Source organism: Cannabis sativa, chromosome 8 (genome assembly GCF_029168945.1).
Source record: "Cannabis sativa cultivar Pink pepper isolate KNU-18-1 chromosome 8, ASM2916894v1, whole genome shotgun sequence".
In the NCBI taxonomy this organism is placed as follows: domain Eukaryota; kingdom Viridiplantae; phylum Streptophyta; class Magnoliopsida; order Rosales; family Cannabaceae; genus Cannabis; species Cannabis sativa.
Window position 1 is genome coordinate 7,198,755 of NC_083608.1, and position 13,433 is coordinate 7,212,187.

At 32.1% G+C, this 13,433-nt stretch overlaps 3 protein-coding genes across 3 annotated transcripts; 2 read left to right on the forward strand and 1 right to left on the reverse strand.

The window, feature by feature from the left end:
- The first annotated feature begins 4,190 nt into the window (after positions 1–4,190).
- Positions 4,191–7,580, forward strand: LOC133029038 (uncharacterized). Its single transcript, XM_061102345.1, has 6 exons — positions 4,191–4,810; positions 4,918–4,986; positions 5,656–5,718; positions 5,825–6,682; positions 6,790–7,128; positions 7,208–7,580. The coding sequence occupies exons 1-6, from the start codon at positions 4,574–4,576 to the stop codon at positions 7,448–7,450; spliced, it is 1,809 nt and encodes a 602-aa protein (XP_060958328.1). The 5' UTR covers positions 4,191–4,573; the 3' UTR covers positions 7,451–7,580.
- Positions 7,581–7,970: 390 nt separating this feature from the next.
- On the forward strand, positions 7,971–8,703 carry LOC115719885 (uncharacterized). Its single transcript, XM_061102346.1, has 2 exons — positions 7,971–8,063; positions 8,158–8,703. The coding sequence occupies exons 1-2, from the start codon at positions 7,971–7,973 to the stop codon at positions 8,458–8,460; spliced, it is 396 nt and encodes a 131-aa protein (XP_060958329.1). The 3' UTR covers positions 8,461–8,703.
- Positions 8,704–10,102: 1,399 nt separating this feature from the next.
- LOC133030375 (uncharacterized) lies at positions 10,103–13,433 on the reverse strand. Its single transcript, XM_061103107.1, has 6 exons — positions 13,294–13,433; positions 11,926–12,832; positions 11,658–11,825; positions 10,971–11,541; positions 10,622–10,838; positions 10,103–10,528 (listed from the first exon to the last, which is right to left on the reverse strand). The coding sequence occupies exons 1-6, from the start codon at positions 13,318–13,320 to the stop codon at positions 10,103–10,105; spliced, it is 2,316 nt and encodes a 771-aa protein (XP_060959090.1). The 5' UTR covers positions 13,321–13,433.

The window sequence follows — 13,433 nt, forward strand, 5'->3', positions numbered from 1 at the left end:
GTCATTATCAAAGGATGCAAAAAACTTACAGTAAATCGTTGAACTGGGGGTGCTGAATGTGGTCGAGTAAAAGTTGAAGAAGAACTGTTGAAAGCAAACACTGGAAAACTGGGAAAAATGTCTAAGTGCTAAGACAGTTCGTGCTGTTTTGGAGAATTTTCTCTAGGAAATTCGAGCAAAAATGGCAAGGAATGGAAAGTAACCAAACTGAAGGAAAGATGGTGGCTTTTATAGGCAAAAGTGCATGAGGAACAGGCGTCACCACCTACCAATCGTACGGTGGGGGAGATGCACGATTCGAATTCCTGAAAACAAACGAATCAGATCAAGCTGCCATAAAGGCGGTGGAAACGTTTGAGTATCCGTCTAACACCATTAATGCGCCGCATCAATCAAAGGGCGTGAAACGAATCGACCTCTGCAAAAAGCGAATCGCTGCATTCAATGCCATCATTAGGCACACTTTCACGCGCCCCAAACTCGTGTCGGGAAACCGAGGAGGCGGCCGGAGACGTCCCTGCAAAAAAGCGAATCGCTGCATTAAATACCATCATTAAATGTGCCCTCACGCGCTCTGGGCTTGAGCCAGGGAAACGAGGAGTCAACCGGAGGCACTTAAGCAAGCCTTGGTTTATTTTTTCCAAGTAAACAAGGCTTGGGGGGTAAATGTTGCCCCTGAATTCGCCCAATATACGTGGACCAGTCGAAAAGGGACACGTGGGTCAGATAACTTGTAAATATTTGATAAGTTTTTGTATGCCATAAGGAAGCACCCTGGGCATAGGTCCCGGAGGAGGCACCCGGAGTGTAAGGTGCTCCCGGAAGCTCGCATAGCATGAAGCCTCTCCGGGATGTGTCAGGCCTCTCCTGAGCAATCAAGTCGCATTTAATGCCGCATGGGAGGAAGCGTGTTGGGACTGTAACACGCAATAAAGTCTGACGGCACAACCCCCAAACAGCAGCGCTACAGTAATGATCATTTAAGTCTAGCGACGGCTACCCTGCGAAGAGTCACGTCAATCACAAGGCAAAAAGGACATTCCTCATAAAAACCCTACAGCACCTAGGGATTTGACCATGCATCACCCATGGTATATTCATTGGAAATGCCCAACTTTATGGATATTTGCAGATACATGTGTAAGAACAATCCTAGGGATCACCCCACCAAAACACTATAAATACCCCCTCAAAACTCATTTAATGGGGTCGAGAATCTTGGGTTGCATAAGAGCAAGAAGAGAAAATACTCACCAAGAACATTCTCTGTATTTACGAGAAAAACATTCTCTCAAGTGTGGAATCTGTATTAAATACATCCATTAATAACAAAGACTCGTGGACTAAGGCTCATTAACACCCCAACCACGTAAAAAATCCTCATCTCACTTTCCTACAGCTCTTTAGTATAATCATATTTTAACAGTTGCCGAAAATCTCGGTCAACAGTTACATTTTTATTGTAACCATCATGGTTACATTTTTTTTAAACCATTGGATTACTATTAAATGGTTGTGATTAATTTGGAAATTAAATAAAAATAAATAATAAATAACTTGTAACCTAAAAGTGACCTACTCATTTATTTCCTTATAAAACTTTAATTAAGATTAATTATATTTTAAAATTAAATTAATTATAATTATTAATTAATTTTTTGCAATTTATTACTATATAAGGATCTTTTAGCAATTTATTTTTTTATACTTAAATTATTTAAAATTTTATAGCAAAAATTTTTATAATTTAAAATTATACACATATAATTTCATAATTTAAATTATTACACTTAATTATTTAATTTTTTTATTTAAATATTTAAAAAGTAAAAAATGAAATAAGTTGAAGGATTTTTTAGAAAAAAAAATGGTTGCACTTGTTATCGATTGATTAACTTGAGGCCTCATACTTATTTCATATAATTGTAAGAAAATAATTAAATATCATTTACAAATAAATAATTATTTGAAAATTTATTATAAGAAGATAATTTTAATTTGTGTCAAAAGAAGTTTAATTTTTGTAAAAAAAATAAATTTTATTGTAAATATTATAATCAAATGGCTTAATTATTAAAATAATTCAAGTAAGGATTTAAATATAAATATAAATTGCTAAAAGAGGTCTTGTTAAATATTTAATTAATTATTTTAAGAAAATAGTTAATTATAATTAAATAATTCTAAAAAAAGGAATGTCTACTATTTAATTAATTATTTTAAGATAATAGTTAATTATAATTAATTAAATTTAAAAAAGGAAAGTTTACCTATTAGTAACCTGCTATTACAGGTTAAAGAAAAATGTAACCATATGGTTACAATAAAAATATAACCATTGAATAGTCACCCTTATATATATATATATATTGTAGTACATACATATATTAATTAAAAAAATAAAATAATAAAATGAAATTAATATCAAAGATAATTGTTATTGGTCACTAATAAATTTTTTTCCTTCAAGAAATATATAGTTAAAAATAAATTTGCGTTTTGGTCTCTAAAATATATTTTATTTAAATAATATTTTTTATAAAGTATTTTTCTTTTTACGAATGCACATATATTAATAATAAATTTATACTGTATAAGATAATTATTGTAATGAAATATGACTCATAAATTTATATTAATGATTGATATTCTTATATGTTACATATATATAAACTAATTTTTTTCATAAAAATGTAGTTATTATGGTTGTAATTATATATATATTATTTTTCTAGGGATAAGCTATCAAGTTAAAAAAAAAAATGTTTTTACCAATTTTTTTTATATTTAATTTTTTTTATAGTTTTCTACTTTTTTATTCTATCTTACCATTAATTATTACTGTTACTTTTATATTTTTTTACCAAAATGTTATTATTTATTATTGTTAGAATAGGATATAAGTTAAAAACATAAATTACCAAAAAATATATTTATATATACCTCACCTTATTTTCTAAATATTGTAAATATTTTTCTCCATGTCTCAAATCACACAATAATAAAGTATTTTTTATTATTAATAATTTCAAAACTATGATGAAAATGTCATATATTGACTTAAGAAAAAAAAACAGCAACCAACAAAATATCTACTTCAAGCGATTAAAAGAATATACACACACTTCATCATATAAAAATCAAATAAAATATTCTTAGAAGATAAGCATATGCAAGAATTAAACTAATTGAAGGTCATCACTAATAATAGAATATATACATATACACGTACAAATAGAGTTACAAACAACAAAATAAACGAATGAAATTAAATATTAAAAATAACACCCATACATATTTAGGAACCATGAACAAAGAGAAAATATTAATACAAAGAGCGAAATATGATGAAAATAAAAAATCAACATAAGATATATATATAAGGTGCATAATGAACTAAAACTGAATCTAAATACATATGCATGTAAAGATAGTTTTAGAAATCAAGATAAAAAATTACCATATAGCTTTGTTGCAAAATATCTGTTGGAGAAACTTGTAAATGAGAATAACCATAAATAATCTGAAAATAAAACATTAAGAATTAGAAATAACAATAAAAAATAATAATCTTAACAAATGAATTGTCATTGTCATGTAATATGAACATAGAACATCAAAATTAGAAAGGACAAAAAAAAAAACATAACAAAAACTTAAAAATTATGAGTAGATACAAAACTTCAACTTGAGTATAGGACATTATATATAAACATAAACTATTAAGAACAATGCAAAGAATACAAATAGTTTTTTTTTTATTTAATGGAAGAATATGAATAGTTTTAATAATTAAATATAGAATAAATATAAATAATATTTGTTTAATGAAGCAATACAAATAATTTTAATATTTAATAATGAAATCTTAATATAATCATAAATGAAAAGAGTTAGACAAAGAATACAAATAGTTTGTTTTTTGTTACAAACTTTTATTTTTATGTAATAATAAAAATTCTAAATAATAAGAAAAATGAAGATATTAGAAAAAAATATATAATAAAAAAAGCTCATATGCAGTACCACATCAGCCTCCTATATCATTCTCCATTATTATTATTATTATTATTGATAGAAAGAGTAAAAGATGATGATAGTTACAATTTATAATTGTATTAATATATCATTATTATTGTTATGTTATTATTATTATTAAGAGATAGAAAAATAATTTAGGGCTAAGAGATTGTTCATATTCATATTAATTAGAGATTTTTACACCTCATGTCAAAATTGACACCTTTTTTATATTTTTATCCATACACGGTTTTTTAAACTTTTTTAACTTTTACATTTTTCAATTTTACTTTTCAAAAAGTTTAATAATTACAATTTTACCTTTTCCCTTCTTCCTTACACACGTACACGCACGCCACCTCATAACTCCTTTCTTATTTTTTTTTTTGAATTTTTCATTTATCTGATTCTTCCACTCTTCAAACCGAGCTTCCCACGATCACCATTATCAAGCCCTAACCAATTTCTTCTTCCCACGATCACCTTCTCCAAGCCCTCACCCACGTTTTCCTCAACCTACATTGTCATCCTCCACTATATTTTCTCTATATAAATGGCAACCACTAGAAGTGGTTCGAAATCACCATCTCCGGCGAAGAAAGTTTCTAAAAAATCGAAGAAGGCTCCAACTGTTACTTCCAAAGTCGAACCTAAGATGGGGTTAAAAAAAATTGCTAAAAATTTAGTGGCTGATGTTCCAGAGACATCGGGCACTAAGAAAAGAGCCCCTCCTGTTAAAGCCGATGCTCCTAAGACTAAGAGAGCAAAAATTTCCAAGTCTGCACGCGATGTAAGTTTCTCTTTGTTGTTTTTAAATTTTTCTTTAGTTTTTTTCTGGTTGTTTTATTTGTGGTGTTACATTTGATGATTTAAAGTTTTCCCCATTTTTTGTTCTAGGTTTCCTCAGATTCTGATTTTGAGGATGAAGTGCATGGTGAGGACCAAAAGCCCAAAGTTGAATCAAAGGTAATTTAAATTTGCTTGCTTTCATTTTATTGTGTTAATTTTTACATGAGCTTTTTAGGTCACTGGTTTAGGTGTTTATTAGGATGTTTTTATGTTTTTTCGGTGTTCTTTATGTATTTCTGTCATGTATTGTGGTTGATGTTGTTTTGTTGTTTTTATTCAGTTGTTGTTTGGTTGTTGAAAAATTGCCCAGTTCAATTCGTATTTTGTTACAGTTTTGAATTGCTTTTCCCCATTGGTTGGTTATATGTTTATTGTGAATTTGTTTTCGGTTGTTTTACACACTATTAGTATTGAGAAGCATTTTACTAATTTCAATTGCAACAAGATCTTTCAGTGTTGTTTATTCTTTAGTTTTGTATATGTTTATTGTCAGTTTTTTCTCGGTTGTTTGTCACACTACTATTATCGACTACCATTTTCGAAATTTCATAACAACGAGCTTGTACAGTGTTGTTAATATTTTAGTTGTTTTTTTTTTAAGTTGTGACAGTGTTGTTACTGTATTTTTTTGAAAGTTATTTATCTCTTACATTTATCATACTGTAAGGGTTTCATAAACGTAGTTTTTAGGTTTTTTATTGGTTGTAATTTGGTTACTACATTTTTATATATTCATTGTTATTGTATCTAAGATTTGTTGCTTTTGTATTTCTTTTTTTTTTGTAGGTCCATGCTAGGACCTCAGTGAAGGTTGAAGGATTTGACCTACCAAAGAAAAATCCCCCTAAGGTGTCCTTTTTTTTAAAAAAAAAAATTATTTTTATTATTTGTTTTCTGTTTTTTTTTTTAGTTTTTTTTGTTTTTGTCCTGATTTATTTTGTTTCTATTGATACAGGAATGGGATTATATTTATGACCAGAAGAATCTATTCATTGCGAAAGCCTTTTCCACTGCTACTTTCCAGGTGATAGAGAACATTAAGTCTTGTCTTTCAGATGTACAGCTTGAAATGTTTTCAAAAACCTGTTTTGGTCATTTCCTTAACCTTCCCGATTTTAAAGTTCAACCCCAAGTGTTTCATGGGTTGTTGCTCCGGGAGGTTCAGCAACCTAATGATGCTGAGTTGTGGGTAATGATACGCGGTGTTAGGCTTAGGTTTAGCATTGAGGAATTTGCATTGATTACTGGGTTAGACTGTGAAGGTGACTGTAGTGTCTTAGATTTTAAGCAAGAGGTTAATAGTCTTTGTGAAAGATATTGGCCAACTTCGTCCTCTATCACTAAGGAATCTGTTAGGGAATGTTTTACCACCAAGAGGTGGGGTGATTCTGATGAGGATGCTGTGAAGTTGGCAGTTTTGTATTTCGTGGAGTGGTTCTTGCTTAGTGGCACTAAGCATAAAAATGTACCCAAGTCTATTTTAGATGTTGTAGATAGTGGGAGGTACAATGAATTTGCTTGGGGCCGGAGTTCTTTTGAATTGACTATTTCCTCATTGAAGGGTAAGCTTGATAGTTGGGTTGAGGGTGTTAGGAAGGCAAGGAGTTCGGGAAAGAGGCCGAGTGTTTTTTACACTTTGATTGGTTGTCCTCATGTTCTTCAAGTTTGGTTCTACGAGTGTTGTAAGTACATGAAAGGTAAGTACTGCCAAAAGGAAAGCTCTCGTATTCCAAGGATCACTCAGTGGACATGCAATAGTCAACCTACTTTCAAAGTTTTGAAGACTACTATCTTTGATGTTTCCAAAGATAAGGTATATCTGTTTGTTGTAATTTGGTTTTTTAGTAGTTATTTTTGTGTTGTTTTTCATTATTAATAATCTTCATAATTGAAATTTTTATTTTGGTGTTTTTTGATCAGCTGCAACTTTCAAATATGAGGCCCACGGCTGGTGAGTTCAAAGCTTTGAAACTGAGCAGTTTCAAGTTCGACACCGACTACAACTCTTACAAGAGTCTTCCTCTTCCCGAAGAGCCAACTGTTGCTCAGAGTGACATTTCTGTCAAGCTTGATGCCTTTTCTGAGAAATTTCATGGGTTGGAGGTCAAGATCGATTCGTTGCATACTTCCCAACAGAAGATTTCATCTGATTTGGTTGAGTTGAAAGAGTTTGTGTCTGCACAGTTTGTTTCTTTTGGTGCTCAGATGGCTTCAATGCAGACACAGTTTTCTACTGTTTTTGCCGATTCCTATGCCAAGGTATTTTAGTTTTTCAATAGTTGTTTTTCGGTTTTTTTTAAGTTGTTTTATACTAATTTAATTTGTAATTTCAATATAGGAAAAAGGCAGTGACTCTTCCAATGATGATGATGGAGGTGGTGATGAAGCAGATTTTGATTTAAATGAATCTGAAGAAACTGATGAAAATGAAGAAGAGAATGTTATGGGTGATGAAGAAGGGGAGGGTAGTGAAGGTGAAGACAAGGATGGTCAAGCCGATGAAGATTCTGACTCAAAAGAAAAAAATGATAATGGCAGTGATGATGAATCCACTGATAGTGAGGAGAAGGTAGATAAGTAGACAATGTAACTAGGTTTTAGTTACTTTGTGTGGTTTATTTTGTTGTAAGTCCGTTTTAGGTAGTGCTCTTGTAATTCTATGTTATTGTTATGTCTCTTGTTATGTTTTATTTTTCAGAAATTTGCAACTATTTTTCAGACTATTTATTTGTATTTATTATGTTATTTATATGGCTGTGTTTATAGATTATGTTGTTCGCAATTTATTGTTGGTCTTCTTATTTTACTTGTTGTTTTTATTTTGTTTTTAAGTTGTTATGTAGTTTTTTTTTAGTTGTTGAAGTCTTTCACAAAAAATAACTTCACTTTTTTTCCATTTTCTTTTTCCTTTATTTTCTGTATCAAGAATTTCGTTGATTTCAATGACGGCCCTACTCAAATAGATGTTGAGGCTACTGTTCAGTCCGGTGTAAAAGTAGTTGAGATTATGGTAATGTTGCTTTTGTGTTGTTTTTTGGTTGTGTAAAGGTTGTTATTTTTTAACCATGCTCTAATTCCTTTTTAATACCATATATAAACAGATGTCTTCAGATGGAATTGGTGGTGATCCTTGTAAACAGATTTCAGTTTCTGAAAATGTTGAGGTTACGGATCGTCGTCTTGTTTGTTTTGAGGTATATTTTTTTTTTGGTTGTTTTTTAGTTTCTTCATACTTTTTGTGTTTAACACTGTCTATTTTCTTTCATTTTTGTGGAAAAAATATATTAGATGGGTGCAACAGGTCTCAATGTTGATTCTAACATTGAACTTGAAGATGACCCAATTCCCGTTGAAGAAACTCCTCTTGTTGACAAGAGGAAATCTAAGAAACCCATAGCGCTGACGTCTCCGTTTGTGGAGTATGACTTTTCCATTTCTAGTTCTAAAGATGGTTCTGGTTATGGAGTTGTTAAGTATGTGGCTGGGTTGTGTCCTCTCGATGATAAGATTGGTGAAGATGTAGAACATAAAGACGAGATTGATTTTGACTTGTGGCTTGGTGAAGGACGCCGATCGAAGAAAGATCCGTAAGTGTTTATTTTCAGCATTTTTGTTGTGTTTTTGTATTTTTTGTTTTTTACTTTACTATTTATGTTTCTTTTTTTTTTTAAATGTTAGGCATGACAAGGAGAAGGTTTACTTGAAGGGTAAGGATAAGATTGTTCCCCCTTTTCGTTTTGGCGTGGAAGATGTTGCAACCAAGATGTGGTTCCACAAGCTTGCATATCCTGGCCAATGTTTGACTAATTCTGTAAGTTAATTTATTTTTTCTTTTGATTTTTTTCAAAAATTTCAGTCTATAGTTTTCTTCATGTTGTTTGTTGGTTGTTTTTTAGTTGTTGAAATATAATTCATTTTCTGATTTTCGAACATTTCTCATTTTTTATTGTTTAGCATCTGGACATCATTTTTTACTATCTACGCAAAAAAGGAAAGTATGCAAAGGAGCCAAAGGTTAAGTTCACAACCACCGATTGCTTATTCTTCAAAACCATTCATGCTTTGTATGAAAAATTTATTGCACAGAAAAAAAATCTTTCTTTGATAAGCACTTGACATGCCATTGCTGATTATATAAGAGGTAGAAAAATGTTATGTGGTTCCCCTTGGCATTTGTGCGATCATGTTTTCTTTATCATCCATATGGAGACTGAATCACATTGGATTCTTGGTCGATTGAATATAGAGGCGTATGTACATGTACAACTCCTTGTCGACTGCTATGAAAGATAGTGCTGCTATCAAAGCTTGTCAGCCATTTGCGGTGTTGTTGCCCCACTTTTTTGCTTTGTTTGATGAGTTCAAAAAGGAAAAAAAACCGGTTTGTTTAGACCCTTTCGAAGTTGTTAAGGTTGATGGTTTGCCTCAACAAACCTCGAAGTAAGTTGTTTTTATTTTTTATTTTCAAATGTTTTTAAAATTTGTAATGTTATTTTCCTTTTTTAAGTTTTTCTCGTCGTTGTTTTTTGGTTGTTTTGCGGTTGATCGTGGTTGTTTCGTTGCATCGTTCGCCGAATACTTTATTGATATGAAACCGATTCCTCCCATATTTGATGTTGAGAAACACCGTGATAGGCTTGCTGTGTTGTTCTATAAGTATGCTCGCATGAAAGAAGTGGATTTTATTGATAGTGAAGATGAGGCTCCTCCAAAGGGTCCAAAGAAGAATTTGTCTTAGTTATCTATTGGTTGTTGTTGGAAATACTACTTTTTTTTATCTAGCTTTTGTTTTTTCTATTACCAGATTATGTTCATAATCATAGACAAGTTGTTGTTTCTATCATGTTTTTTTCTTAATTGGAATTGGTTTTTAATTTGTTCATATTTTTGGATTTTTAATCTTTATATTTACTCTTAGTCATGACAGCATACTATTAACAACCTTATTACAACCATCTGACAAACAACTAAATTGCATTTGTAATCACTTTATGTAGTTTATTTTTCCTTCTTATTAATTTCAACCTTCTTACACTCATTTAATTATTTAACTATAATATTTGATGTTCTTTTGTATATTAATGATAATTACCAATTCCCTATTATCAATATCTCTCCACATAAAAAATCACAATAAAAAAATGTATGTAACAACCAATCGTAATATGCAGTATTTGTTTTCTAAATGTTTTAATATAGTTGTGTTTTGGTTGATGTGTAGTTGTTTCCACTTCTATGCTGTAATTCTTCTGCAGGTCTTTTTGTTATATCCCTTTTGTCCACACTTGCCACACTTGTTTTGTTTCTTTGTTTCCCAAGCTGCTGCCATTCTTCTTTTCCTCGGCCTTCCAGACTTGATTCTCTCCTTTGGAGGCAACACTATGATGTCTTCAAAAAATTCTGGAAGTTCCCATTCTCTTACGTTTCCAACTGGGTATACTGTTTCTTCATATGTTTGCAGCCATGCTTTTGATGTGTAGTATTGTGCACAGTAGTTGTATGTGTTTATGTTCAAGTCCTTCATGACGGCGACTGCATGGTTACATGGCATTTCATCTTTTTGAAATCTATTGCATGTGCACGTCTTCTCCTTCAAGTTTACTATTCTTGTTCTGTCTTCATCTATCACCTCAAACAGGTTCTGGTTTGCTGGTTTCACCTGCATGTTTTAAACCAACTTTAAAACAACCAAAAAACTATGCAAAAACAACTGTTTTTATTTTACTTTATGCGAACGATAATCTTAACTTACTGTTAGTCGCAATGACTGTACATAGTTCCTTATGAGTTTTTTCTGAGATGATGGTGTCAGCCTTGTTGTGCATTTTTGTGCCTCCTTTCTATTATTGTATGTCCACTCTTGCATTTGTGCCCTCAAGCACTCCATTAATGTTGTCACTGGTGTTTCCCTTGCTGCTAAATTTGCTGAGTTCAGTGCCTCAGCTATGTTTGATGTCATGGTAGAGTACCTATAATTTGGACAGTTTCTGTCATAGTTCTACTTTTGAAAAAAAACTCAAACGCAACGCAAAAACAACGCAAATACAACGCTCTAAATATGTGAACATATCATTAATTTTATCCTTCTTATTAGTTTTCACCTGTTGTTTTCTGAATGATACCTTGACCATTTTTCATGGCCAATTTTCTCCAGGTACGGTCTTATGCGCTTATCCAAGTTGTCTAGCTCCCTCATATGGAATTCAAACTCCATTTCTGTGTAAGCTTTTGCAGCTGCAAAGAATGGCACTCTGAAATGCTTTGCATTTTTTTTGAATTTTGTTTTGAGGTTCGACAAGAGGTGGAAGATGCAGTAGCCATGTGTTATTTCAGGGAACACTTTCCTAGTTGCTTTGATGATGCTTTCATGTCTGTCTGATATTAGGCATTGACATTCTCGAACCCCGAATGCTTCTTTTATTTTTTTTAAGAACCACTCCCACGATTTATCGTTCTCAGAATCAACTATGCAGTATGCTAGTGGAAAAATTTTCGATTCTGCATCTTGTGTGTTGGCAGTGAGCAACGTGCCTCCATACGCGGCCTTTAGGAATGTACCGTCTACCACGATGATTGGTTTGCAGTTTGGCCAACCTTTTATAGCAGCATTCAATGCAACAAATGCATATTTGAAACTGTCATCATCATCTTTCTCTATGTCTATTAATGTTCCTGAATTTTAATCAAACAGGATTTTGTCAAACAACATGTACTCAACGAAATAACAACGCAAAAACAACTTTTTTTTCACAAATATTTTCAAAGTAAAATTTTTAAATTTTTTTTACCTGGATTTGTTTTCTGTAGCATGTACAGGTATCTTGGCAAGAGATTGTACGACTCTTTAGCATTTCCATGTAGCTGGGTTTGTGCTCGCTCTTTACTACGCCATGCTTTCATGTAATTCATCTTTATTCCGTATTTGTCTTTCATTTCTGTCTTTATGTACGCAGTGGCTGCACTTTGTTTTCGTGTTCAAGAATTTTGGTTTTACAAAATCTGCTATCAACTTTGATGTAGCTTGTCGTTGATCTCCAAATCTTATTGTAACTGCACATGTGTGTTCTTCTTCGTAGCTCCTTATTATGAATGTTTCTGTGTTTCCATGTTTTGTAGCCTTTAAACTCCATTTGCAGTTTGTGTCCAAACACACTATGTTGTATTCTTTTGTGCAAGATTTCACTACTTTGTATTGAAATGTCTTCTTGATTGCAAAGTAGCATAGTGTACTTATCAATGTTTCTTTGTCCTTGTAAATTTGCCCCTTCTCTATTGTTTCATGTCGTTTGTCATTGATGATCATCATTTCTGTGTTGTCCACTTCCTCTTCTTCTTCCTGGTTGTTTTCTAGTTGCTGTACCATTTCTGCAGCCACAAGCTTTGCATAGTCGGTGAAGTCGAAATCTTCATCTACTGCTGTAGTTTTTTCTCTGTTGTTTTCTGGTTGTTGTATGGTTGATTCTGATGACACTGTTCCTGTTTCTAGGAAAAATGTATCAACTTCACCAGATCCCATCGTCTGCGCAGATAGTTGTTGCTTGGAAGTTGTTGCTGTGTTGTTTCCAGGTTGCTGCAAGTCTTCCTGTGCTGCGTTGTTCTCATACGATTCCATGATCATATTGTTCCACACCATTGTTTGGTTAGGTGGTGCCGTGTTACTGGTTTTGTTCACACACAATGGGTACCTTGTGAAATCAACCTCCTTCGTTAATAGCTTTATGTAGAACAACAGACTTTTGTCATCCTTGATTTGTAGTGGTTGGCCTCCTTCCTTCAGTTGATATTTCAGTTGTAGTTGTGTTGATTCATGGTTGCATTGGAGTTCTTCCATCATTATTCTCATTAGTTCCTCAAAAGTGCACTTGGTCGAAATTAATTCTCCACTTGATTCATAATCAACATAGTTTTTGTTGTCATCCCAATGCCCATTGCTCTGCACCAATATTTGTAATGGTTCCGTTTCCTGAAATAATGTAAATTATTTACTTGGTTCAGTTTTTGTAGTTGCAAACAAATATTTTAATCTGCCAAAACAACCAATAAACAACTCTTTCCACCAATAACTTATGCATGTAACACTTTCAGCTGGCCGACTATTTATATAGGTTAAATCAACTATCAAACAACTATTTTAAAACTGATCAGTAATTAATAACAATAGATTCATATTTTCCAGTTTGTAGATCCCAAACAACTATTATTCCACTGTAAAACAACTTGTAAACAACAGTTTCAGAATAAAACACTGTAGCAACTATTTATATGCCTTAATGTTTATTTTCATGCAAACCGTTGTTGTTTTTTTCTCAGCTTCATCAATATTTCATTATTATTTCAATTTAATCCGGTTTTCATCAATTAATATCAAATTTCTATTCATCTACACTAAAATTTTTTTTCACGTTCATGAAAAAATTTGTTTACCTTCAATTCTCCTTCTGATTCAATCATGGGTGAGTTTCTTTGATTTCCAGCTCTCCTTCTACTCGGTTCTTCTCCTCTGATCGCGATTTCTTTGTTCAATGATTGTTGTTTTTGAGTTTTTTTTGTACATCAATGGAGGT